Raw genomic sequence first — 24,514 nt, 5'->3', positions numbered from 1 at the left:
TGCTCCCTCAACTCTACCGAAATTCGTTTATGTACTTGCGCACTTCTTATAACTTACTGTGTTTACTCAGCTCTTACGGTGATTTTCTGAAGTAAAACTGACGCTTCATCTTTTGTGTGATGTACAATAAACTTTATTAAACTCATCAGTAACGTTATATGTTTGATCATCATTCGGACCTGGTCCGAAACAGCAGACTTGTAGGCTATTAATAATGGATACATACAAGCAGATGACAAATACGTTATAACCGTAATTAAACTACTAAACTATTGTTCCATCTCTATACAGCACTCTGACTCTGTATTGTCCGACTCGAAATGAACACCGTTACTGAGAGTTTCTGATATTATCATCATTCCGTGAGATGAAATTGTCCTGAGAGACTGAGCGCGAGCTCGTGAAGCTCCGCCCCCTGTGCCATGCAGCAGCAGCTTATTTGCATTTAAAGGGCACACACTAAAACAGCGCGTTTTTCTGAGCCTCAAAAAATTACAATTTAAACATGCTGTAAAAAATGATCTGTTGGGTATTTTGAGCTAAAACTTCACATACACACTCTGGGGACATCAGAGACTTATTTTACATCTTGTGAAAAGAGGCATAATACGGGACCTTTAAAAAGAAAAATAATAAAGAATGACATGTTGTAAAATTACAAAGAAAGACAAAGTGCTTCCCAAGCCTATCCAGATGTGGTGTAACAAAACAAAAGGTCTGCAAAAGCAAAACCCCTTTAAATTCTTACTCTGTGCCACAGCTATTAGCTTATCACCCCACATAGGCTAAATGCTATGTGTTCTGCATATCTTATGGGGATGTTTGAAAAACATTCACAGCCTCTAAAATCTACATTCAAATCTGTAGATTCTGTGACGCACATTTTGCACAAAAAACGACAAGAGCCAAAATCAACAGTTCCAATCTGATCGGCATGTTATATTTGACTTCTGGGAGTTTAGAATAAAAGCCTCATTCATATCATACACAGCTGCAGTATTTGAGCAAACAGCAGCTCGTATTTGAGATATACACTGTAGCATGCATGGGCACTAACTGTAAATAGATGCAATAAGAATAGACTGTTTTACCGCCACTGTTGTCTCAATGAACAATACATGCTGCATCTGCCAAATGGACTAGTCTGACTAAAACATTTAGAGCCAAAAAAAGCAGTTATGTCATTCCCTGGTTAGTAAGTGATGGATGGAGTAAAGTGATCTGCCAGAAGAAACAACAAATAAGTAAGACCACAAAAAGAAATCAGGCTTCACTGGGCAAAAGCTTTTAGGATCAGTGCGGAATCTCATGGGTTTTATACTGAAAATGCAACTTGAAAGTACTGATTTTAAGGTCATTTACTATCACATATGGCGTCATAAATTTCATAAACCAGATTATAATTTGATAAAATTGCTCAAATTAACATTAATTTTGTCCAGCTTACTTTTAGTATTTTCATAAATAGTAATAAACTATTTCAAAATTTCATAAAAGTTATCATACATTTTATTCACATCATGAATAAAAAAAAAAAGAGCCTTCTTAGGCAGTTAATGTAATGTCAACTAATGTATAATGTGCATTTTTGACTCCTGTACAAATTCATCAGGATCAGAATCTGGTAATGGGATTGAGCGTGGGGTATTTTTAGTTCCCTTTGCTGTCCTGGCAAGCCAAACCACTTCTTTGTTTGTCTTTAATATTCCATAGTGTGTGTTATATTTTGCATATGTAGGCTAATCCTCTTTCTGAAGTAGCTAATGCATCTAACTGTCCTATTAAATGTAATATTTCTAACTTTACTTGCTTGCTGTTTGCGTTGTTGGCTCCAGAGTGCTTTACATGGCAGCATGTGCAATGCATGATAATTAGTTCAGCGACAAGCTAGTGTCTAACAATTAAAATGCATGTTTATAGTTAAAGTGAAAGAAACTTGAAACTGAGAATAAATCATTTAAGCCTCACTGAATATATGCAATAGAGTTTTCTAAATTTAGTTCACATTTCCACAAGAATGAGGCATCAACAAGCACTCATTTAAATAACATTTTAGTATTATGTTAAATTATCATATTTGCAGACTTGTACATAAAAAAATAAAAACTTACAACAACTTAAAATAACAATGCCTTCCCTACATTGCCTTATCGAAAAAAATATATAGTTATGCCATTGTATCACAAATCTGGACGTATACTTCACATAATCCACAAATACATACTACTGGGTCGAACCTGATTTCATGTTCCTGGATAAACAACGTTTTCTGATCCTTGAACCACATTTCAATCAAACAATCAGATTTGAAGGACATGTTTACAGTTTATGTCAAGATTATGCTTAAAACCAGGGTTAGGTTCTTCTATCAGTGTGATTGATAATTTCCCTCTGATTTTAGGGATAAGTTATGGGTAGGGTTAGTTTTAGGGGGAGGGAAAAAGGTTATGATTAAATTTTCGGACAGGAATTGTTGTTCCAGGATCAACAAAATGTTGGAACGCGTCTAACTCGGCTAAATCAGAACATGCATGTACTGAAACAGCAAGTACAGTATGATTAAATGTGACAAAAAAAAACAAAAAAACATTTGGACTGTATTATATTATAATATTGCAATGTCTTGCTGTATATCACACATAAGATCACTCAGCCCTACAGTAAAGCCATTTTGTTAGAAATATTATTGTGCAGATGTGAGTCATGTTAAAATGAGCACATAATATTTGGCCCTATAATTGAATGAGATGTCTGAGGAGGGGGTCTGGTGAAGAAAGTGACATTTTGGAACAGGAGAATCACGTAGAGGAGAAAGACTTAATGAGGAAGAGACTTTCCGCCCTCCCTAGAGGATATGACCTTTCCTCCTCCCCTACAATGGGCCCTTCAAATTTATTAGGCCCCTGTTGATATGTGGGCTGTGGAGACACAATGTCTGGCCACCCAGACGGCGCACCGTCATTCAGCACACAGGACGTTTAGGACACATAAAAAACAAAACGTTTATTCAAGTCAATGTGTGGAATTAACAAGCGTTTTTCTTTAGGAGCTGGGGAATTCATTGTTACGGAAATTTGGTTGAGATTAAGGAGCGTGCTCTCAGTCAAACCCAAATTTAAAATAACCTACTTAAAATGTATATTGTTATTGCAGATTCATTCTGGGATGAATCTCACAAAAATTTTACCTCGAAATCAAAAATGAAAAAGACTACCAATTGCTGGCTTGAAAATAATATTTTAATACAAAGAATAAAAAAACTAATAATGCTAATGCTAAAATAGGCTTAATTTCCTTTATGCAAAATATTTCTTTTATATTAGATGTCATATTACTGTGAGTATTATCGTATTATTGTATCATGTGAGTGGCAGGTGTCTCTCACACATCATCAGAGAAGAGATGTTGCTGCAGGTGGGAGAGGAAGTTATTTTTATTAAAGATTATGAGCACACGTTAATTGAAAAATATATATATGTTCTCAGATAAATCCTTTATATTAAATACAGCAATATTCCATAAAAACTAGAATTATCCATTTTGATTTCATAGGGACTTTAAAGAAATTATTATTATTAAAAATTATCGGAGTCCTGCAGAAAGCTATATGTGAGCTTTGCCATTCATACGTCTCAAGTACAGTACAGTAATTCATTTACTCCACATCGCCTTAATCAATGTTTTGTCTTTGAAAATGCTGCCCATTACTGAATGTGATTTATTTCCATCAGCTATTACAACTTCAAAAACGACCACTTCAATCATCTGAGAGCCACAATTAAATAAGACATAAGCAGTCAACATCTTTGTTACTGAAGTTCCTGACCATATTTTTTAATGACCCCACAATTAGCATGTCCATCTGCTCGGTTTGTGCTTTAGATGAACACAGGATCTTTAAGCACATTCATGAAGTCCTTAGTCTGTTCGCTTGCCTGTAATTGAGACCATTATCGCATACTCTAGAAATCCATGCATTTCTCTGGTTGTGAGACTATCACAGACCCCAAAGGTCACAGCTAGATATTTTGCTTACTGTCACAAATGGTAAAAAAAATGTAGTAATGAGAATATCATGATGGTTTCTCCTAGCTATGGTACAAAGCACCTCCATCCATTAGTTGTGCAAAGGTTAAAATAAATGTTAGCTAACATGAAAAGTAAAAGCTGTGGTCTGCAAAAGAGATATGCCCTCCAACTGGCACCTGTATTTCAGAAGTAAAAAATGATCAGCAGAAAACTTGACATGAAAGTTGACGTGAAATAAAAATGCACCCTTCTTTTTTCTAAATGCAGGTTATTGATCTAACTTTGAACTATTCATCCGTGCATGCTTCATTTTAAAAGGAAAATGGTTCTGTAATTTTTTATCAAAATGGCTTGATTTTCCAGTGAAACAACAGACTTCTCTCTGCTGATGTATACTGCACTTCTCCAATAATTTAGTCCACTTAAACCTCACCTATTTCTTACAACAGACTGCTAGCTCTCATCGGGCCAATCTGCCTCCATCCAATCAACAACCAATCAATAACATTCGCAACTTTAACCCTTAAACGCATACCTCGGGTCTTTAGTGACCCGGGATGTCATTCACAACTATACCCCTCAGTCATTTTTTAAAGTTAGACATCAACCTTAGTATTCCTCAATCAATTCATTATGAACAATATAACAAGAAAAAAAAAATATATATAAAAGAATGCCTGTTTTCCCATTCATTTGTTTGTAAAAATGTTATAGGTAAGTATGTTTTTTTTCTGCACAACATTAATTGAATCTTTGATGACTGAATAAGTGCTATTCGCCTTTGTTGCACAAAGTGGCAATGTCTGATTCACAATGATCAGTATAATTCATAGTTACCGCAGGCAGAAAACAAAAGAATAGGATGTATCATCAGCGAAACTTTTTAGTTTACAGTTTACTGCAGAGCAAGTACTGAATACAATCAAATATTAGTGTCACTTTCACTTGATGGTGGATCTGGTGAAGAAGCTGTCAGCGATCAAAATGATTTTGAAGATATTGAAAGTTATATTTTTTGAGAATATGTTTGAGATCACGAATATTTGGCAGATGCTGAATGTACTGGGAAATGAGCTCTGACAGTGACAGTGACAGGGGTATAAAACATCTGCTAAAACTGAACTCTTCCAAGCTCCAAAGGGTAACAAAATATGCTTTATTTCAATCTTCTGTAATTGTTACTCTAACATCAGGAGAGTTTTATATTATCGCAACAGGTAGAGATCCATCTATGTTAGATACAGATCCGAGTCGCAAAAGACCCGAATATGTAATAATGATTGGCGAAACATTCATACATTTAAGGGTTAACATTATTTATGCAAGAAGCACACATGGACCTGGAACAACATCCTTTGTTGTTTCTATGTAACCAATAATTGTCCTCTGATTTTATGACTAGCTATGCTTTGATTGGTTGATAGGAATGCTATTTCCAGCATTGTGTAAAATATGGAAAAAATATCTAATCAAGTTGATTTCTAATTGAACTACCTTTAATGATCAAAAAATATTAGAAGACTAAAAGAGTTTTACTTTTGATTTGTTCATTGATTCATTTAGGGTGTATTTACACCTGCCTTGTTTGGTTCGATTGAACCGAACTCAAGTTTGTTTCCTCCCTTGGTGCGGATCTTTTGGGCAGGGGTGAATACAGCAATCGCACTCGGGTGCGGACCAAACAACCGAACCGAGACCCAGCTGAAGAGGTGGTCTCGGTACGGTTCCAAACGAACTCTGGTACAGTTTGTTTATGGTGTGAACATGAACCGACCCAATTGCAGAAAGCACTGCACCTTTAAGACTTTATTTGACTGCTCTTATGAGGATACTTAACAAAACTGACATTTTGGCATAATGGTGTGTGTTATTGTTCGTTCAAGCACGAAAGAGAATTCGATTCCGGCGCACTGTCTGTGCTCACGATACTGTTGCGCGTCTTTCTGCGCGTTGTGTGTGCATCAGGACATTCATAGACAGAGCGTTCTCTTTTGTCTTATCGCGCTTAAAAGGTTTAAAAGCATGTTCTCTCTGCCGGAACCGTCTTGCAGCACATCGTCGTCTTCTCAAAATCCTAATTACAACATTGTATAGATGACATTGTATCATATGATTCTCATTCGTTTCTTCATATTGAATTTGTAGAGAATAACACCAAATCAGTAAAAGAACAAATATTGCATTACAAAATATCTCCATGCTGAGCCTGTTTTTGCACTTCCAGCTTTTCCCTGCTTGAGAATTCCTGTCCAATGAATGGACGACCTTAGCACACGTGTGGTTTTGTTTACAAATTTTGGTTCACTTGCAAAAAGAGCAGTGTGAAAGCGAACCGTACCAAACAAAAAAAATCAACATTGTATTTGGTCCGGACCAAAGCAAGTGAACTATCGGACTTTCCTGGTGTGAATACAAATGTAGCTTGCTCAACACTGTTTACAGATGCATGGAAGTAAACAAGAATGATTAATTCACTTAAAAGATTCATTCAGAGAGTAACAATAACTCCTTCATGACACAAGCACACTTATAGAAGACATTTTACTCACATGTAGCGGAGGTGAGGGTTCTGTGCAAATGCACGCGCCTGGATTGTCCGTAAATTGCAGTTCATTATTGTCCTGAAAAACAGAGAGAGATACTACTGTATGAAAATGCATAATTCTTCTCAAACATCTGTGAATGATAGGTGTCATTGGCTGGCCACAAATGACCAGCATCAATCCAGCAATGATGAGTGCAAATTCATTTTCCCAAGGTAAGACCACCAACATTTATTTCAGCCTCCATACAGCGCGGTTCATCCAGTAATTTTGACTGAGGGCCCTGTTGTTGGTCATTTGCACCTGGCATTGCAAGTCGATCATTCAAACCTGAGAAAGCCAACAGTTCATTAGAGCCTTGCAGCTTGATATACATCGTTTATGATGATAAACTGCAGAAGCAATCTCAGTTTGCCATCTTTCCCATCTCTTCAGAGAGTGTCATTAGAATAATGGTATCATCAGGGTCCCCAATTTCATAGCGCTGAGCCGCAGCGGCAGCTGGAATGAATTGTGCATCCTAAAGACTTTGTGCACAGTCTGGGTGGCATTAATTGGTAATGACTGCATCCTTTTCATTACAGGAATTTAATGCAAAAAGTGATTACACTCACAACACCCTTATCCGGTGAACAGTAATCAGTACAGAATTAGTTTTATTATGATGATGGCTCTATAGTAAACTATTTCTAGGAATACGATTATCCATCTCTATTATGAGAAAGATATAAGGAGGATGTTGGCTGTGTTTATACCATTTTTCTTCTTAACCATTCAGCTCTTAAAAGCCTAAAAACAATGGTCCTTCACGTGACATCCATGAACTTGTGGGGGTGGGATTACGAGTGTAGGCAGATATTTCATTTCGGCAAGGCTGCAATGGTTCTTCTGCATGCGCTAGTGAAATCCTTACGAGCAGGTCAGCGGTTCCTACCAATGCTTGAACTAGAAAAGTTTGGCTGAATTTTTAAAATGTTTAAAAAGCCTGGCACTTCAAATGTTGTTTATTTGAACACAAAATAGATATTTGGAAAGGTCAGATTTGTGTTCTGCATAAGAATGGAAAATGGTGACACAATTTTTATTTTTGGTTAAACTATCCCTTCAAGGGATGGATGGATGGATGGATGGATGGATGGATGGATGGATGGATGGATGGATGGATGGATGGATGGATGGATGGATGGATGGATGGATGGATGGATGGATGGATGGATGGATGGATGGATGGATGGATGGATGGATGGATGGAAAAAATCAGATAGATAGATAGATAGATAGATAGATAGATAGATAGATAGATAGATAGATAGATAGATAGATAGATAGATAGATAGATAGATAGATAGATAGATAGCCCATCAAAACCCACAGGTGGGATGAGATGTTGTATGACTCAACTAAACTAATTCCCACCAAAACCTCCAAAGACATGTCTTGCATTCATGTGTTTGCTTATGCAACAATGTAATCTACGATGCTTGTGCTTTAAGCTGAATGACCATTAGTGAAACCTCAAACGGTAATGTAGAGGCCTGTAGATCAGTGCTGTTCCCAGGAGTGGGTGGGACCAGGAGAGCCCACCATCAGCAGAAGAGAGAGCAATGTTAATGAGAAAAATGCAAATGGGAAGCTGGGAATAGTCCACTTGGCTTCCTTACTGAAGGATCAAGAGGACTGGAGAGGAAAACTGTCTTGAGGTTATGACGAAAAGAGGATGGGGTGAAAAGGATGGGAGGACTTGGCATAGGTGAAGAAGATCAGAAGCAGGAGTGATGAAACACTGTGGGAGGTCTGGATTCGCAGCAGATGTCTAGTCTATTTCATCCCACCAGACTTTTTCATCTTATAGAAAAAGTATATGTGTGTGTGTGTATATATATATACAGTTAGAAATTAAAATGATAATAATAAATTATAATTATAATAATAAAATCAGCATATTAGAATGATTTCTGAAAGGATCATGTGATATTGAAAAACAGTTACATTGAACAATGTAATATAGAAAAGAAAAAATATATATATTGAGCTTTGTAATTACAGAAAAAACTAAATGTAACATATATATATATCCAATAAATTCAGCCTTTGTGAAAATCATAATAGAAAAGTATTTCTGACCCCAAAACTTTTAAACAGAAGAGTATAAAATACCATATACTTAAATATGACCTAATATCTATTATCTTCATATATGAGATATTAAAGCTTTCAGAATAACAAAACAATTACAATATAAATGTATAAATTGTGATTTTCACCATTGTTTAAAATATAAAAAAATTACAACACAAAATTTATGATACAACCCCAGCGAGGTCTCTGTGTGACATCAACTGTCTTGTAAGTTAGACTGTGTGATATTAGTCTCAAGATTAGTCACGATAGACAGTGTTGACTGTGCGATCAAACTTCTCATATTTTGACATCCTCATTAACAAACAAAACGTCTCAGGTTACGTATGTAACCATAGTTCCCTGAGAAGGGAACGAGAAGCTGTGTCAGTGAAGCTTTGAGAACACCTCTGCATGATTGCGCCTGAAGCATGTGTGTGTCAACTCGTCCAATGGCGAGACGGAACGTCACGGGCGGGTGACGTCATGACCAGGAAAGCATAAAAACACTATGGCTGCATACGTTACCTGAGACGTTCCCTTTCGAGGAAACTCACACTGCATCAATGACGCTTTGAGAATGATAATAGCCAAACGCCATGCTTACAAAAGCCTGCAGCGCCCAGGTCCAGGTTGTAGAACCTTATGAATGTGAGAGGAGAAGACCACAAACGTCTTGAAGGGAGACACCCGAAATTAAGGCCTTGGAGGCCACCATACTCCTAATTAAATGAGCTCTGACAGCTAAAGGCATAGATGAATAAGCAAGATGAATAGCCTCAACTATCCATCTGCCAACTGTCTATTTGGACTCAGGGGACCCCTTTTTAGGTGATCCAAAGCAGACAAATAGCTGATCGGTTTTCCTCCACAGGGCAGCTCTGTGGACATAAGTATCCAGTGCTCTCAATGGACACAGAAAGGGTTAAGCTTTTTCTGGTCCTGATCTCCGAAAGGAGGAGGGCTGAAGGCTTGCAAAACAATAGACTGTGGTACATTGTTTGGCACCTTAGGGACAAAGCCTGGCTTTGGGTAAAGGAATACTTCCTGGTGCAAACTCATGGCACGTGGGGGATACCGACAAGGCCTGAAGATCTACTCTCTTTAAGTCAAGTCAAGTCACATTTATTTATATAGCGCTTTTTACAATACAGATTGTTTCAAAGCAGCTTTACAGAGATAACAGGAAAATAATGCAATAAAGTTTGTTTCCAGAAGAAAATAGCATCACTGAACCAATTGGACAGTTTACTGAATCCCACTGTTGAAGTGAAAACTCTCCACTTCAAAGCATAAAGTTTCCTCATGGAGGGAGCTCTGGAGTGAAGTATGGTAACAAACTCAGTTGAGAGACCTTAGTCTATGAGCTGGGCCCCCTCAGAGGCCAAACCCACAGGTTTCACACAATCATGTCTCCCGCCTGACACAGAAGGTCCCTCAAGAACAGAATCAGGGGGGCTGGGTGTGTTAGGGAGAACCAAAGTGGACAGTGCATCGTATCCTGAGACGCAAACAGATCCACTTCCGCCTGGCCGTAAACCTCCCATATACGCTCCACCACCTCAAGGTGACGTCTCTATTCCCCAGGCCTCAGCCCCTGTCTCGGCAGGATATCTGCTCCTACATTCTGGTACCCCGGGATGTATACTGCCCTCAGAGAGAGCATGATCCCTAGGGACCACAGGAGGATCTAGTGTGCCAGTTTGCATAGTGGATGCGAAAGCAGACCCCCCTGGTGATTTATGTAAGACACCTCAGATGTGTTGTCTGTTTGGACAACCACATGATGGCCTTTAAGGTCTGGAAGGAAGTGCTTCAATGCCATGAAGACAGCGATCATCTCCAGGCAATTTATGTGCCAAGAGAGATGATGACTCCTCCAAAGACCCTGAGCTGAGCGGCCTTCCATTACCGCTACCCAGCCTGTGAGAGAAGCATCTGTCGTGAGCATGACATGATGACAATGAGCTCCTAACACAGGAGCCTAGGACAAGAACCCAGGTTTCCTCCATATAACCAAGGCCGTGGATAATCTTGATCAAATGAAGTGGGTTCCCCCTTGGGGAAAACCCCTTGATCTTGAGCCACCACTGCAAGGGTTCATGTACAGCAGGCCAAAAGGTATCACTTTGGACGCAGCTGCCATCAGACCCAACAGTCTCTGAAACTGTTTCACAGTGAGTGACTAGCCAAGCTTTATCTCTTTTAAGGCTGTGAGGATTGCAGCAACACGAGCAGGTGAAAGGACGGCCTGCGTCGTTACTGAATCCCATACCACAGCAGGGAAAGTGGTCCTCTGAACTGGAGAAAGCACACTCTTCTTGGCATTCAGTCTCAACCCCAACTTTTGAATGTGAGCGAGAACGACATCTCGATGCCGAACCGCCATGTGCTCCGACTGTGCTAGAATAAGCCAGTCATCTATATAGTTCAAAATGCAAATTCCTTGCAGTCGAAGCAGCGCCAGAGCTGCATCTACACATTTTGTGAACTCGTTTTATAGCTTCCTTCGCTAATAGAGATTTTACTTCTTGTTCCACCACCAAAGCCTGTTCGGGATGTACTAACGTCAGTAGAGTCCCACTGAATCTAGTGGACGAGAACCAAAATGGATTCTGTAACCTTTTTTATATAATCTGCAGGACCAGTCGAGATATATTTGGCAGAAGCTGAGGCACAGAAGCTAACGGCGGTCATTCCGGATGTGCTTTTATCCTGGCTTTACCCGGCCATGACATCCCGTCTTGCCAATGGACTACTTGACATACTTGTTTCAGATGCAATCACACAGAGGCGTTCTCAAAGCGTCATTGATACAGCGCGCGTTCCCTTGAAAAGGGAACTGAAGATTAACCCTCTGGGGTCAACAAACGCTTTTTGCAGGGGTTTTTTCACATAGCAGCAAAATAGACTTTAAATACTCCGGGGTAAAGGGCAAGTTCACTTAGTCCGAATCCACTTTTGCTAGTTTAACGACGGGAAAAATGGTCTAAAAGAGTTGTCCCTATTCTCTTAATGAGTTATGGGTGTGTTTTGGGATTTACGTGTGTTAAACCAATCAGAGTCTCATCTCCCATTCTCTTTAACCCCCTGGGGTCGGCTCGCTTTTTTTTTTATCAGTGCAAAAGAGACTCAAAATACTCTGTTGATTTTGATCTTACATATAAGTGTTATACATCATTCGCTCCTGTTAAGTGTCTATTTGTTTTGTGTCTACTCACAATAAAAACTAAGTGTTGTGCTTTTTGCCAAATAAAGAAAAATTAACATGACATGAACTCTCTGTCAGTGAAGTCCATTCTGAAACGTGTCCGAAAATGAGCTATAACTCAGCGAATCCTCAGTCATGAATTACTCTCTAGTACCCTACACAAAGTGTTTAAGAAATTTAAGCAAAGCACCTAATAAAGCAACAAAAAAAAAAAAAAAAAAAAAAAAAATGAATAGCCATACGTTTATTGTTATTCTCATAGCATATCATGAAAGTGAAGTGTGGAGGATTCGATATTTACTTTACAGGAAAAGAACTTCACTTCCCATAATGCCACAGACAGTAACGTCATACGCAAAACTACCTGTTGCGTACGGTAGCCTACAAAGTGTTGAGATGTGTTGATGGAGAAGAATAAAAGGACAAACGAGAAGGAAAAAGGGCATTTTTCTCCAGATGGAATAGAAACATCACCAACGGAAATTGATAGCCTGCGTACACCTAAAATGTAACCGGACTTGATGGATTATTTTGTTTGGACCTAACTGCATGGGATGGGAGTCATAGGACCAGCTCATTTTGTTTGGAATTGACAAAGTTTTTACCGGTGACCGCAGCCGCGGGCAGACAGCCGTCAAGAGTAAGTTACAACACTTCTCTAGCTTTTGCCTTTATACATGGCAAAAAATCTCATGCGATCGTAATCTGGGCTCGTGCATCAAGAGGATTTGGCTCAAAGGAAGTTTTCGAACGCTGTAGCTACAACAGTGAAGGGGCGAGAAGTTGTCTAGTGTGTATTTTATGCTTAAATTCTGCAAACAGAACAAAGTTGTGTATGACTATTAGTTGAACTTTTTCACCCTCACATACCGTTGTGTTTGGTCACTGATGTCAAGGTTTATGTTCGCAGAGATGTGAAAACACGTCAGACAGTTGTATTTGGAGATAATAATGGTTTACTTGCCGCTGTGTCTTTGGCGTTTTTCTTCTTTCTTTCTCTGTCTTTTGGAAAATCCTGAAGGGTATGAGCGCTTCATGATGACATTTTTAAATTTAAATGCCCGCGTAGCGCTGTTACTGACAGCTAGTGGGGGACCTGATGGGGGGTGCGCGACGGTGGATGTCACTTCAACATTACAGTGATTAGGGCACTCATAGTGTTTGTCGTTGCATAGGAGGAATCCCTCTAGTTTGGGGGGCCCCTCTCACGGAGCAGTACTGGAGAGTGATTGCGCTGTCTCACTGTGATGGTTTGTTTACAGTGGTTGATACTGTTTGACGAGGGCAGATACACAACCTAAACGACCGTGCGGCCATCGGGGGCCCCCTTCAGCTGGGGGCCCTAGGCAGCTGCCTACCTTGCCTACCCCATTGCGACGGCTCTGGGTACAGGCAAGGTCGAGGTAGGCAGCAAACATACACAGTACAAAAGGACAGGCAAGAGGTCCGGGCAGGTAGCTGACAATCACAATCCAATCCACAATCCAAACACAGAATATTAGTCCACAGTAGAAACGCTAAGAAATGATCACCATGGCAAATCAAGACTTCACAATGGTGGGGTGTGTGTGGAGTGTTGAAATAGTGTCTGTGTGATGAACTGCAGGTGTGTGTGTGTAATCAGTCCCAGGTATGAGGGCCTATGGGAATTGTAGTCCAAATAGTAACAGTCAGTATTCTGGTGAGAGCTCCCTCTGGTGATCCGGAGGAAGCGGAGAGGAAGCCTCTCCTGTAACAGCTAGGCTACTATCAATGAAGTGGAGTCTACGTTTTTTAATCAGTTTTATTTTGATGAACATGACACAATATAACATCGCAACTACATGAAAAGAGTGTTTACTGTTATAAAAAAAACTGATTTGTGTTTGTTTTTTGGAAATGTTCTTGTTATGCTCCATGTTTTTCAATAAAAATATGTAAAAAAATAAATAAAAAAACTGATTTGTGAGCATTAGTGGAACTATAGGCGTGAGAATAAACACGAAACACACGTGATTGTTGTCATGCGGTGAATCCGGCCAATCGTGGAACAGCTGTGTCATCAGAGCTTGTGCAGCCGCTCTCGAGAAGCTGCGCTGGCTGAGTCCTGCGGCTGCTCTCAAATCGCTCTCGCGGTACTTTGATGGCATACGTACAGTCACGTGGCGTCGGCGCTGTATCAAGTCAGACAAAATTTCTAACCGGCATGCACTGCTTCAAGTCAGCTGCCAATCGGTCTGCGCAGAGCTGCATGAAGTCGAACAAGCCTATTATCTGCTAATGTGAACACGCCTACTGAGAGCACGCACTATTGAAACGCAAGTGATCTGAGGCAATCCATGCAAACCTGTAAACGCCCACATCAGCTCGATAAAACGCATCAAGTTTTATCAGATTCATGTACTTTACATTGTCTTGCGACGCTGTGAGGAATAATAATAGCGTAATAGTACGATAATCTTGGAAAAATTTACCTCAGAAGTGCTGGTTTTGGTTTCATTTCGAGGAGCAACGGAACCAGCTAAGGATTGTGAATAGTAAGTTCTTTATTATTAAGTGCTTTGTTCTAATCGCAATATCCTGAATTGCATGTGTGAATGAACGGCACAGATGCCACTGTTGTTTATTACAGGCACTTACAACATGCTATTTTTACATGAACATGAACACATCTACTAGTTTAGCTTTTCCCAAACTATATTGCCATACTGAGATGAGTAAAATCGACTGAAATATGTTAAAAATAATATTTCTTTGTATAAGCAACGTATTAAACTTCAAATTAACATTTATATGCCCTATATTAATATATCATAAAAACGATATGTTACAGACGAAATATGAATGTTTAGACAAGATTCCGTTTCTAGTTTTGGATAGATTATAAAGTTTTTACAGTAAAATAGACTACTGTCACATCGAATAAGCTTTTGTTCGCCAATTTCTGCTCATAAGTTAAATATATAGTATGGGATGTTTTGTCAAAATAAAGTAGGTATATTGAATTATCAATTAAGATGATATAATAGAGTTTGTTCCAATTCAAACTAATGAATCCTTAACTTTGAAATACGTATGACAAAATGTATGCTTTTCACAAAGAAAGATTGCACTTGAAATATTGTTCAAATTGTAATTGTTGTTGATTTACATGTGAAAACTATTTAATAAAATAGCAAAAGATATTAGTCCATTATAGTCAAAAGTCTTGTGGACACATATTTAGTATGTGTTTTGTGGCCTTATTTCAGATTGGCCTTGTTTTTTCAATTACCATGAAATGTTCACGGTAATGACACCTTTGCCAATAATATGTTTATAAGCAACTGAAAAAAGCACAAATGTTAGGGCATGTCAAAACATCTCAAGGACCCCAAAAACACCTTAGACCCCTAAGGGTTAAAGACATCTTCCCAAAACATGTCTCAGATGACCCAAATCGTGCAGTGTGCACCAGACTTTAGTGTAAAATGCATGTAACCTCAATGGGACCTGTTTTTGAATACTCACAGTCTCTGGAGTCCTGTGTACAGTTCCATGTCAACATCCTTAAGAATCTGCAATCCAGTCCAATTTTCTATGTGTCTACAAAAGAAAGAGAGAAAATATTGAAAACAGCACCATTACCACCAATTTATTCAACCAAGATATATGTGTTTTTCCACTTGATGGCTTGGACAGGAACCCAACGGAAGGTCCCTGGAGTTTTGAAAAATGTATCACAGTCCGCGAGCACTCTTGAAACATTCCTCTCAGAGGCATTAGTGTGTTGGTTACGCAGATGGCCTAAGGGTGTGATTACTTGCAAACCACACTGTGAAATAATTAGCAAAACAATTTGTTTTACCCTAGACTGTAAGGTCAAATGCATATAACATGGGAAACACAAAGATAAGTATCATGTAGGCTATACCATGAGAATTACCAGACACAAGTAAACTTGTATATGGGAGAGCTTGGATCATTGTAACACTAAATAAATGTATCGTCAGTAATAAAACTCACAATAAGCACAATTTAATCCTCTCTTCTTACAAAATAATTTACACAAACAGTTCAAAAATGTGGGGTCTGTAGATTTTTTAAAATACTTTTATTCAGCAAGGACTCATTCAATTGCTCAATTCCACAAAAACAAATGAAGCAGTACAACTGTTTTCAACATTGATAATCATAAGAAATGTTTCTTGAGCAGCAAATCAGCATGTGACACTGAAGACTGGAGTTGTGATGCTGAAAATTCAGCTTTGCCATCACAGAAATCTTTTTAAAGCACATTCTAGTGCTTTGACCTTTTCTGTTACAACTACGTAGAAAGTATTTTATAAGTATATCTTGGTCCTTGGTATATTTTGAGTTCAGTAGAATCTAACTTTAGAGGGAGAGTTCACACTAAAATAAAAATTCTGTCATTAATTACTCACCCTTGTGTCGTTCCAAACCCGTAAGACTTTCGTTCATCTTCGGAACACAAATGAAGATATTTTTGATGAAATCTGAGAGCTTTCTGTCCCTCCATAGACAGCTACGCAACTACTATTTTCAAGCAGGAAGGTAGTAGAGACATCACTAAAGTAATCCATGCGACTCCAGTGTTTTTTTTTTAGCAAAATTAACATAATTGACCAAATATTAGTCTCCAATGCGCATTCACACAACAGCGTCTGCTCAACACAAAACATATGCGTCTTGGTCCTCTTGTGAACGTGCATTGGAGGTTAATCTTTTGTAAATAAAGTGGATAAATTATCTTTTGCTGCACAAACAAATCATGTCACTTCATAAAATTGAGGTTAAACCACTGGAGTCACATGGATTACTATTATGATGTCTTTACTACCTTTCTGGGGCTTGAAACTGGTAGTTGCATAGCTGTCACTGAAGGTACAGAAATCTCTGAGATTTCAACAAAAAGATATTCATTTGTGTTCTGAAGGTGAATGAAAGTCTTACGGCTTTGTAATGACATGAGGGTGAGTAAATGATGAAATAATATTTATTTTTGGGTGAACTAACCCTTTAATTCATAGATATGTTTAAACTTATTGTAACTGTAACGACAACTAAACTTTTTTTTAAAGAGGCAAAAATGTTAAAAGTTTAGGCTAAACATTTTCTGAATAAATCTAAAAAACAAATAAATAAATTATTGTCCACCAGGGGGGAAAAAGAATTGATTTCTTGGAAAAGTAATAGAAAACCTCTGCTGAACAAGCCGCATGATTTGAGGTATAGTGCAGGATGAGTTATATTTTCATATATTAGGGTTAGGTTTGTTCAAAGTATTAGCAATAGTAAATGTGTTTTCATGCACAACAATGATAATGATCATAAATGGGCACATTATAAACACCCAGCAATGCAGGAAAACCATGTTTACATGGAATTTTATAATCTTTTTTAAACACTTTGAATAAATAAACAATGGTAAAAAAAAAAGAAAAAAGAAAGAAAAGATATTTACAAGATAAATGAATTTGCATTAAAAATAAAACCTAGGGGTGTCATTCAGTTCAATCAAGTTCAGGCTAAACCTTTTCTGAATAAATACTAAAATCTAAGTGAAACAAAGGTGTTACACAAATATCCCTCGCCTCCCCTACCATGTCACTGAAACACCATTATCAGTGTCAGAATATGCTTGAAACCATGCTTCCATTTAAATTCAGTTAATGCCAGGGCATGCAGCACTGCCTTTATTTCCTATTCCGCAAGCTTTTTATCTGCCAGCTAAAACAAACAGAATCTGGATAGAAGTGAAAGATGTTCCAAGCAGGAGAAATTACGGATGTGCCGCTGACAGAACACAGCCACAGACAAAAGCAAACAAGAATACACGCTTCTAGATCCACACACACCCTGACAATGCCACAAAACCCCTAGAAGCACAGTCCAACTCAGTCCATCAGGTAGATTTAATGTTTCTGTTTACAGCATTGGAGAGAGTGACACTTTACAAATGAGTCGCACTGCAGTTAATGTAATACAACAGAGGCCCTGCTACTTTACTGCCCATTGGTTTTACACAGTGTCTTCAGGTCACTCATTTCCACAAAGAGCTTTGATTGAGGATGGGCTTCACAGCTGACGCCCACCACTGAACGATGCCTAAAACCAGTTGAGAATCACTGGTTTTTTATCCTGGCTGCAAGTGAACCTGTTATTAAAATAGTTTACAAAGATGTCCTTTAAATCTAGTCAATTTAAAGCAGTTTAAAATGATGAAATAATTAACAAAATGAATGTAACATTTTACAATAAAGATTCAATAGTTAACATGAACTAAAATGAAGTGCACTTCTATAGCATGTATTATTCTATTAATAATAATTTCTACATTTACTAATACATTGTTAAAAGTCCCCCTGTGGTGAAAATAAAGTTTTTATGTTGTAGGCTATATGTCTATGTGGTGTTTTTCATGTGCTTTAAGACAAACCATGTGCAAATTCACAAGTCAACAGCACTGTTGAGTATTTTCTCCAAACTACAGTGAAAAATCGCTGGTGTTTCTGATGTCGCAAACAACCAATCACGTTAAAGTGCCGGCGGGCTTTGGCATATCATTAACAGCGAACTAGCAGGGGAGTCTCGAGAGATGCCAGGTTATCCCGGTATTTGTGTTTGTTGATATGTTGAACTATATACCTTTCTCCACTGACGTTCTGAGTTGTTCAAAGCGTGATGATTGTTAAAAGGCAGACTGAAATGGCGAACGGGAATATAGTTTGTGTAACATTAGCAGCACATTAATACCTGTTTGATAACATAGTCAAGCAAAAGGCCAATCATATTAATTACCGTTATGTGTCCGACGTTGTAAAGAGCGATATTGTGCAGCGTTTATAGCCTACCTCAGTCAGTTGGCTCGGCTAAGTGAATCTCTGAACTGATGTGACCGAGTGGAGGCGGGGCTAATTAGCATATTCATAAACCCGCGTATTAAATGAAGCAAGCAAGGTGTAGTGTTGCATTCAAGATATTATAAGGCATGAAGAATTTTTTTCACGAGAAAAAAAACTTTTAAATATGTCATTTTGGTGATCAAAGATTAGTTTTAAAGGATGCAATTATTGACAACAGGAGGATTTTAAAATCCAAAGTTGTATTTGTTAACATTAGTTAATGCACTGTGAAGTAACATGAACAAACAATGAACAGCTGGATATTTATTGACTAATGTTAACAAAGATGAACAAATACAGTTAAAAATGTATTGCTTTAATGATAATTAATATATTAACATAACAAATGAAACCTTATAGTTAAGTGTTACCATATATATATATATATATATATATACATACACACACACACACACACACACACATATACTGTTTAAACGCATTGATCCCTTTTAGTTGACTAATTTATAAATAATACATTAATCAGTTAGACTAACATCTACATATGTAAATCAGTAATTCTGACTCCTTAAAAAAAACAAAAAACATTCTGTTCGTTAATCAGACCTCTCTAGCTGGATGCATAGAAATCTATAACTGAGTCTGGATGGCATTGTTGTGATCCAGATGCATTGGAGTTTATGCACAGTGTTTATACAGATGCACACCCTAAACCATGTGAATCACTCAAATATCAGTCAAAGGCTCTGTGCCCATTTCATTTCAGCGTGTGATGAAAAGCCTCTCTCAGGCTGTGTGCAAGTTCATGGCTGTTTTCTCCATAATCTCCTCTCCCTCCATTCTTCTCAACACTCATGCCTGGGCATGATTAATGACTTTGTTTAAATGATCTACAGCACAAGTACATATAGCTTAATGGAAGAACACTTAATAAAGCAGATTGTCTCAGGTGTGCTCTCAAGGCATTGATCGACACCTTCCTTTTCTTCTCAGAGCCAGGCTTTGAGTAAAGAACCCTGAAAGGCTAAAAACCAAGGGCCCTATTTTAACGATCAAAGCGCATGGTCTAAAGCGCAAGGCACAAGTGCACTTATGGCCAAATCCACTTTTGCTAGTTTAACGACGGGAAAAGTGGTCGGCGCACCCGGTGCATGGTCTAAAAGGGTTGGCCCTATTCTCTTAATGAGTAATGGGTGTGTTTTGGGTGTAACGTGCAATAAACCAATCAGAGTGTAATTTCCCATTCCCTTTGCAAGCGGAAAACTAAATGCTTCTCCAGAGAGGAAACGGATCTGCTCGAGCACGAGGTTAAAGCGCGTAAGCAGACCATCTACTGGACAAGCCGGATTTCACCATATCTTTATGTACACAATAATAATCTTTTACATTGTAATCCTTTTTTTTTTTTTTGGCTGCTGCCCGTCCCTGTGTATGTAATAAGCAGAGTGTACGTGTGTTGTGCACCCACCTATTGGAGCATATTACTAATGCGCCCTTTAAATAACAAAAAAACAAAAAAATCTATTTCTGTTTAATATAAATTTCAGTTAGCAGCTCAAAATAGCAACGCACCAACAATGCGCCTGAACACACCTCGTGTCCACACGGGCGAACAGATGGGCACAAATGCATTTGCTCTTTACACAACGTGGTGCAGGACGTGAAAATTATAACTGCGTCGGGCTGAAACTAGCAAAAACACTTGCGTCTGATGCCGCATTGCAACGGGTGTATGATAGGGCCCTGGACTGCTGATGAGTACGATTATGAACTATTTTAAATACTGTAATAGCAATTAGAGCAACCACATCTACTCTTCAGCATGACTGCTTGAGTCAGTAAACAGTTTTACTCTTCACTTATTCTTTACTGCTGTTCCTTCTACACCCACATAACATCTGAATAAATGTAATTATTCAGAGACAGGTGTACAACATGCCTTATTTCTAATGGATCTAGTCGATGAAATTACAGCTGGCCTCCATCTGTTGCTGATTTCAGGTTTCAATCCAGGATTTACACTTCTGATGTATAAATACAACATGCCTCACCTTTACCGCTAACAAGCTATAAATCATTCGTAGGTGCCTGGATGTTGATTTGCATGTTAAATGGTAGAAATATTTGTCATTATGTGAGGCAGCACTTCTGAGGTTTGTTAGCATTTGTTACATTGCAGCTGAGGTATGCAGGATAAAGAAAGGCTTTAATTACAAGCAGTTGCATTTATAAGTTACACTTTATTTGAAGGTGTCCTTGTTATAGTGTAGAAGTACTGAATAATAATAATAATAATTAACTGCATGTACAATAGGGTCAGGATTTGTTGCATCTAAAATTTACTGTTATAGTACGTACATTGTGTAAAATAATGTGATAACCATTTATATTTTCTGAAGAAATGAGTGTTGTTTGCCTGTGATAGGGTTTTGAAGGTGGTTGCCAGACCACTGCTATGTTGTTCCTAAGATGCAAAAATATATCTGTGATTAAATTATAAATGATATCATTGGACAGTTATATATTTTATTTTTATTTATAAAACATAATTTACAAGAATTTTAACTTAAGATTAGGTTGTAGCTTGCCAAAAGTACCTTTTGAAGACACTGGCAGATATTGTGAGAAAGGCTTGAGAACGGGAAATGATTGAAATCTGTACTGACTTCTTTGCTCACATTAGACTTATAAAAGCATTGAAATATTGAGCTCTCTGATCAATTTGTCTGACTTCCTTTGGAAAGGTGTTCAATTGAGGTAAAATCATGATAATGTTTCATCTCTAGTATACACAGGGCAATTATACTTTCCCCATATAGCGGTGACCTTTAAAAATGTGCAAATGTCTCAGCCTCATTTTTCCTATTCACTACACCTATTAGCAATGCCTTTCAACATTCTTGACATCTTCACATGTTGTCGTTTTATCACTTAGAAAAATGTGTGTTTACGGAATATATGTTGAACAATTTTTTTTTACCTAGAAATGAGCGCTCTTTTTAAAAGAAAACACAAATGACAATGCAAGCGCCATAATTTAACAGTAAGTTCACCCAAAAAGAAAATTCTGCTGTCCTTAATCACCCATGTCATTTTTTTTTTATTCCATACGACTGGACTTACTTTCTATACATTATAATAGACTACTTTTATGAGACTTTATGGTGCATTTGCATCCTTTTTGAATGCTTTAGTCCCCATTTTTGCAATTGTATTGAAGGAAAAAAAAGAAAAAAAACGTTCTCCTTTAGGGTTCCATGGTAGAAAAAAAGATTTTGAATGACATAGAGGTCAAAAGTTTTCATTTTGGGGTGAACTATTCCTTATTCCAAAAGTGTTCATTCCAAAACGTCTAACTCTGACCAGCAACAGAGCAATTACACATTCTCAAGGAGATTTCCTCCATATTAAGTTTTTCTGATCCAAAGTGCTGCGGGCATCTTATCGAAGCTAATGTGCGTAAGACTTAACTTTCCCAAACTAACCGTGTCTAGGCAGGCATGCATTTAGGCCATGTATCAATGTGCCTCAGATTAACTGTGTGCAGCATTCGCAGCTTCATGATTCATGTCCAGAACTGGCAGTCTAAATATAGGCACAACAAAACCCCTTCTGTGCTGTATCTACATTCTGCACATCTCTACCCTCATCCACTCCTGAGCTTCAGCCAAAATGAAAATGAGCATAATTAGGTCCCATGAGGCAGAGAGCATTAGACAGAGAAGCAATAATGGCACGGACGGCAATATCTTCCTGGTTTTGGAATGCCAATGTCACTTGCCATGCCAAAGGCTGCAGTGAGCACTTGTTTGGAAAACCTGCACGAGATGACTTCCTTAACACAGAGTAGTGGGCAATTTTGGTTTTCTGCACTTATCAGGGGAAAACAGGCAAAAATGTTGCTCTCTGGTGGGGGGAATGTATGAAGAAAACACAGCGATGGTCATCAACTCCGCAGACGGGCACATATTAAAAAGAAGACATTTTACACACTATAAATATGTTCTCACTATTATGTTTTTTGCATGTTGTTGAAAGCATGCCGTACACAGTTCAAAAGTTTGGGGTCAGATTTTTAAAAAAGTTTTTGAAAGAAGTCTCCCAATGCTGCAGTTATTTGATCAAAAATACAGTAAAACATTCAGATGGTAGGGTCAGAATTTGGCATAAACAACATGAAAGCATGGATCCATCCTGCCTTGAATCGATGGTTCAGGCTGCTGGTGGTGTAATGGTGTGTGAGATATCTTCTTGACACACTTTGGGCCCCTTAGTACCAGTTGAGCATCGTTTAAATGCCACAGCCTACCTAAGTCCATCCCTTTATGACCACAGTGTATCATCTTCTGATGGCTACTTCCAGCAGGATAATACACTGTTTCACAAAGCTCAAATCATCTCAAACTGGTTTCTTGAACATGACACTGAGTTCACTATACTCAAATGTCCTCCACAGTCACCAGATCTCAATCCAATAGAGCACCTTTGAGATTTGCTGGAACGGGAGATTCGCATCATGGATGTGCAGCCGACGAATCAGCAGCAACTGTGTGATGCTGTCATGACAATATGGACCAAACACTCTTGAGAAATGTTTCCAGCACCTTGTTGAATCTATGCCACGAAGAATTAAAGCGGTTCAGAAGGCAAAAGGGGGTCCAACTACTAGAAAGTTGTACCTAATTAAGTAGCCAATGAGTGTTTTGCAAGAGGCCAGAGAAAGGCAAGGTAAGGAAAACTGGACAGAAAGTCATTGGGACGCACAGAGTGTGACACAGGAGACAGTAGCATTCAGCATGGCAGAAAACAAACAGAAACACAGAGGCAGAACCTATTTTCACTGTCTTTGAACAGACCGGTGAGACTGTCTGAGGTGCCCTCCCTGGGTAACAATATTACAGTCACAAACTGAACTGAAAGAGTTATTTTTTAGGGATAAATGAGTTTTCTAGGTTTTGTTGCCATGTTTTGTCTAACACATTACGTATTTAAGTCCGTGAATAAGTGTGTGTGTGTGTGTGTGTGTGTGTGTGTGTGTGTGTGTGTGTGTGTGTGTGTGTGTGTGTGTGTGTGTGTGTGCCTGTGTGTGCCTGTGATTAAGTGTGTGTGTGTGTGTGTGTGTGTGTGTGTGTGTGTGTGTGTGTGTGTGTGTGTGTGTGTGTGTGTGTGTGTGTGTGTGTGTGTGTGTGTGTGTGTGTGTCCAAACCTAAACAGAGGCCCCAAACAATTTCCTAGGGACCCTACAGCCTGGAAGCCATAACATACAAATCTATGCACTAGTACAAAGCATTAATTGTAAAAGCGTGTCCAGCTAATTTAACATAAATGAGTACATGAGAGCATGCTGTACTTTTTGTATAACTGGAGTATGGCTTTAAATTGTTCATTCACCCAAAATCATTTCCTCACCCTCATGTCATTCCAAACCTGTATTACTTTCTTCTCTGGAACATAAAAGAGGATGTTTTGAAGAAGGTTGGTAACCAAAAAGTTTCGGTTCCTGCCGACTTCCATTATTTATTTTTTAACCATACAATGGAAGTCAAAGGGAACTAAAACTGTTTGGTTATCAACATTCTGATAAACCAATATATATATATTTGTTATTATAAAACTGTAAATGCTGATTTTAAAAGCTGCACATCACTTTTAAATTAAAAGTTACCCAACAGACTGTCAATATGTGTATTAGGGCCCTATTTTAAAGGGGTCATCGGATGCAAAATTCACTTTTATATGGTGTTTGCATATTAATGTGTCTTTGCAGT

General features: G+C 38.4%; 1 protein-coding gene across 4 annotated transcripts in view; it reads right to left on the bottom strand.

Moving 5' to 3' along the window:
* ntrk3b (neurotrophic tyrosine kinase, receptor, type 3b) overlaps positions 1-24,514 on the bottom strand; it is a 124,868-nt gene that overhangs the window by 91,975 nt on the left and 8,379 nt on the right. For all 4 annotated transcript variants that reach the window (XM_082157498.1, XM_082157497.1, XM_082157500.1 and 1 more), the window contains exons 2-3: positions 15,391-15,465; positions 6,579-6,650 (exon numbers count right to left, since the gene is read on the bottom strand). In XM_082157498.1, coding sequence (XP_082013624.1) covers positions 6,579-6,650; positions 15,391-15,465 — 147 coding nt within the window. The remainder of the gene's footprint in view (positions 1-6,578; positions 6,651-15,390; positions 15,466-24,514) is intronic.

The sequence above is a fragment of the Leuciscus leuciscus genome (genome assembly GCF_965113295.1).
Source record: "Leuciscus leuciscus genome assembly, chromosome: 2".
Taxonomy (NCBI): domain Eukaryota; kingdom Metazoa; phylum Chordata; class Actinopteri; order Cypriniformes; family Leuciscidae; genus Leuciscus; species Leuciscus leuciscus.
Note: the sequence above shows the minus strand (reverse complement) of the source record. Positions and strands in the feature narration are given on the sequence as shown.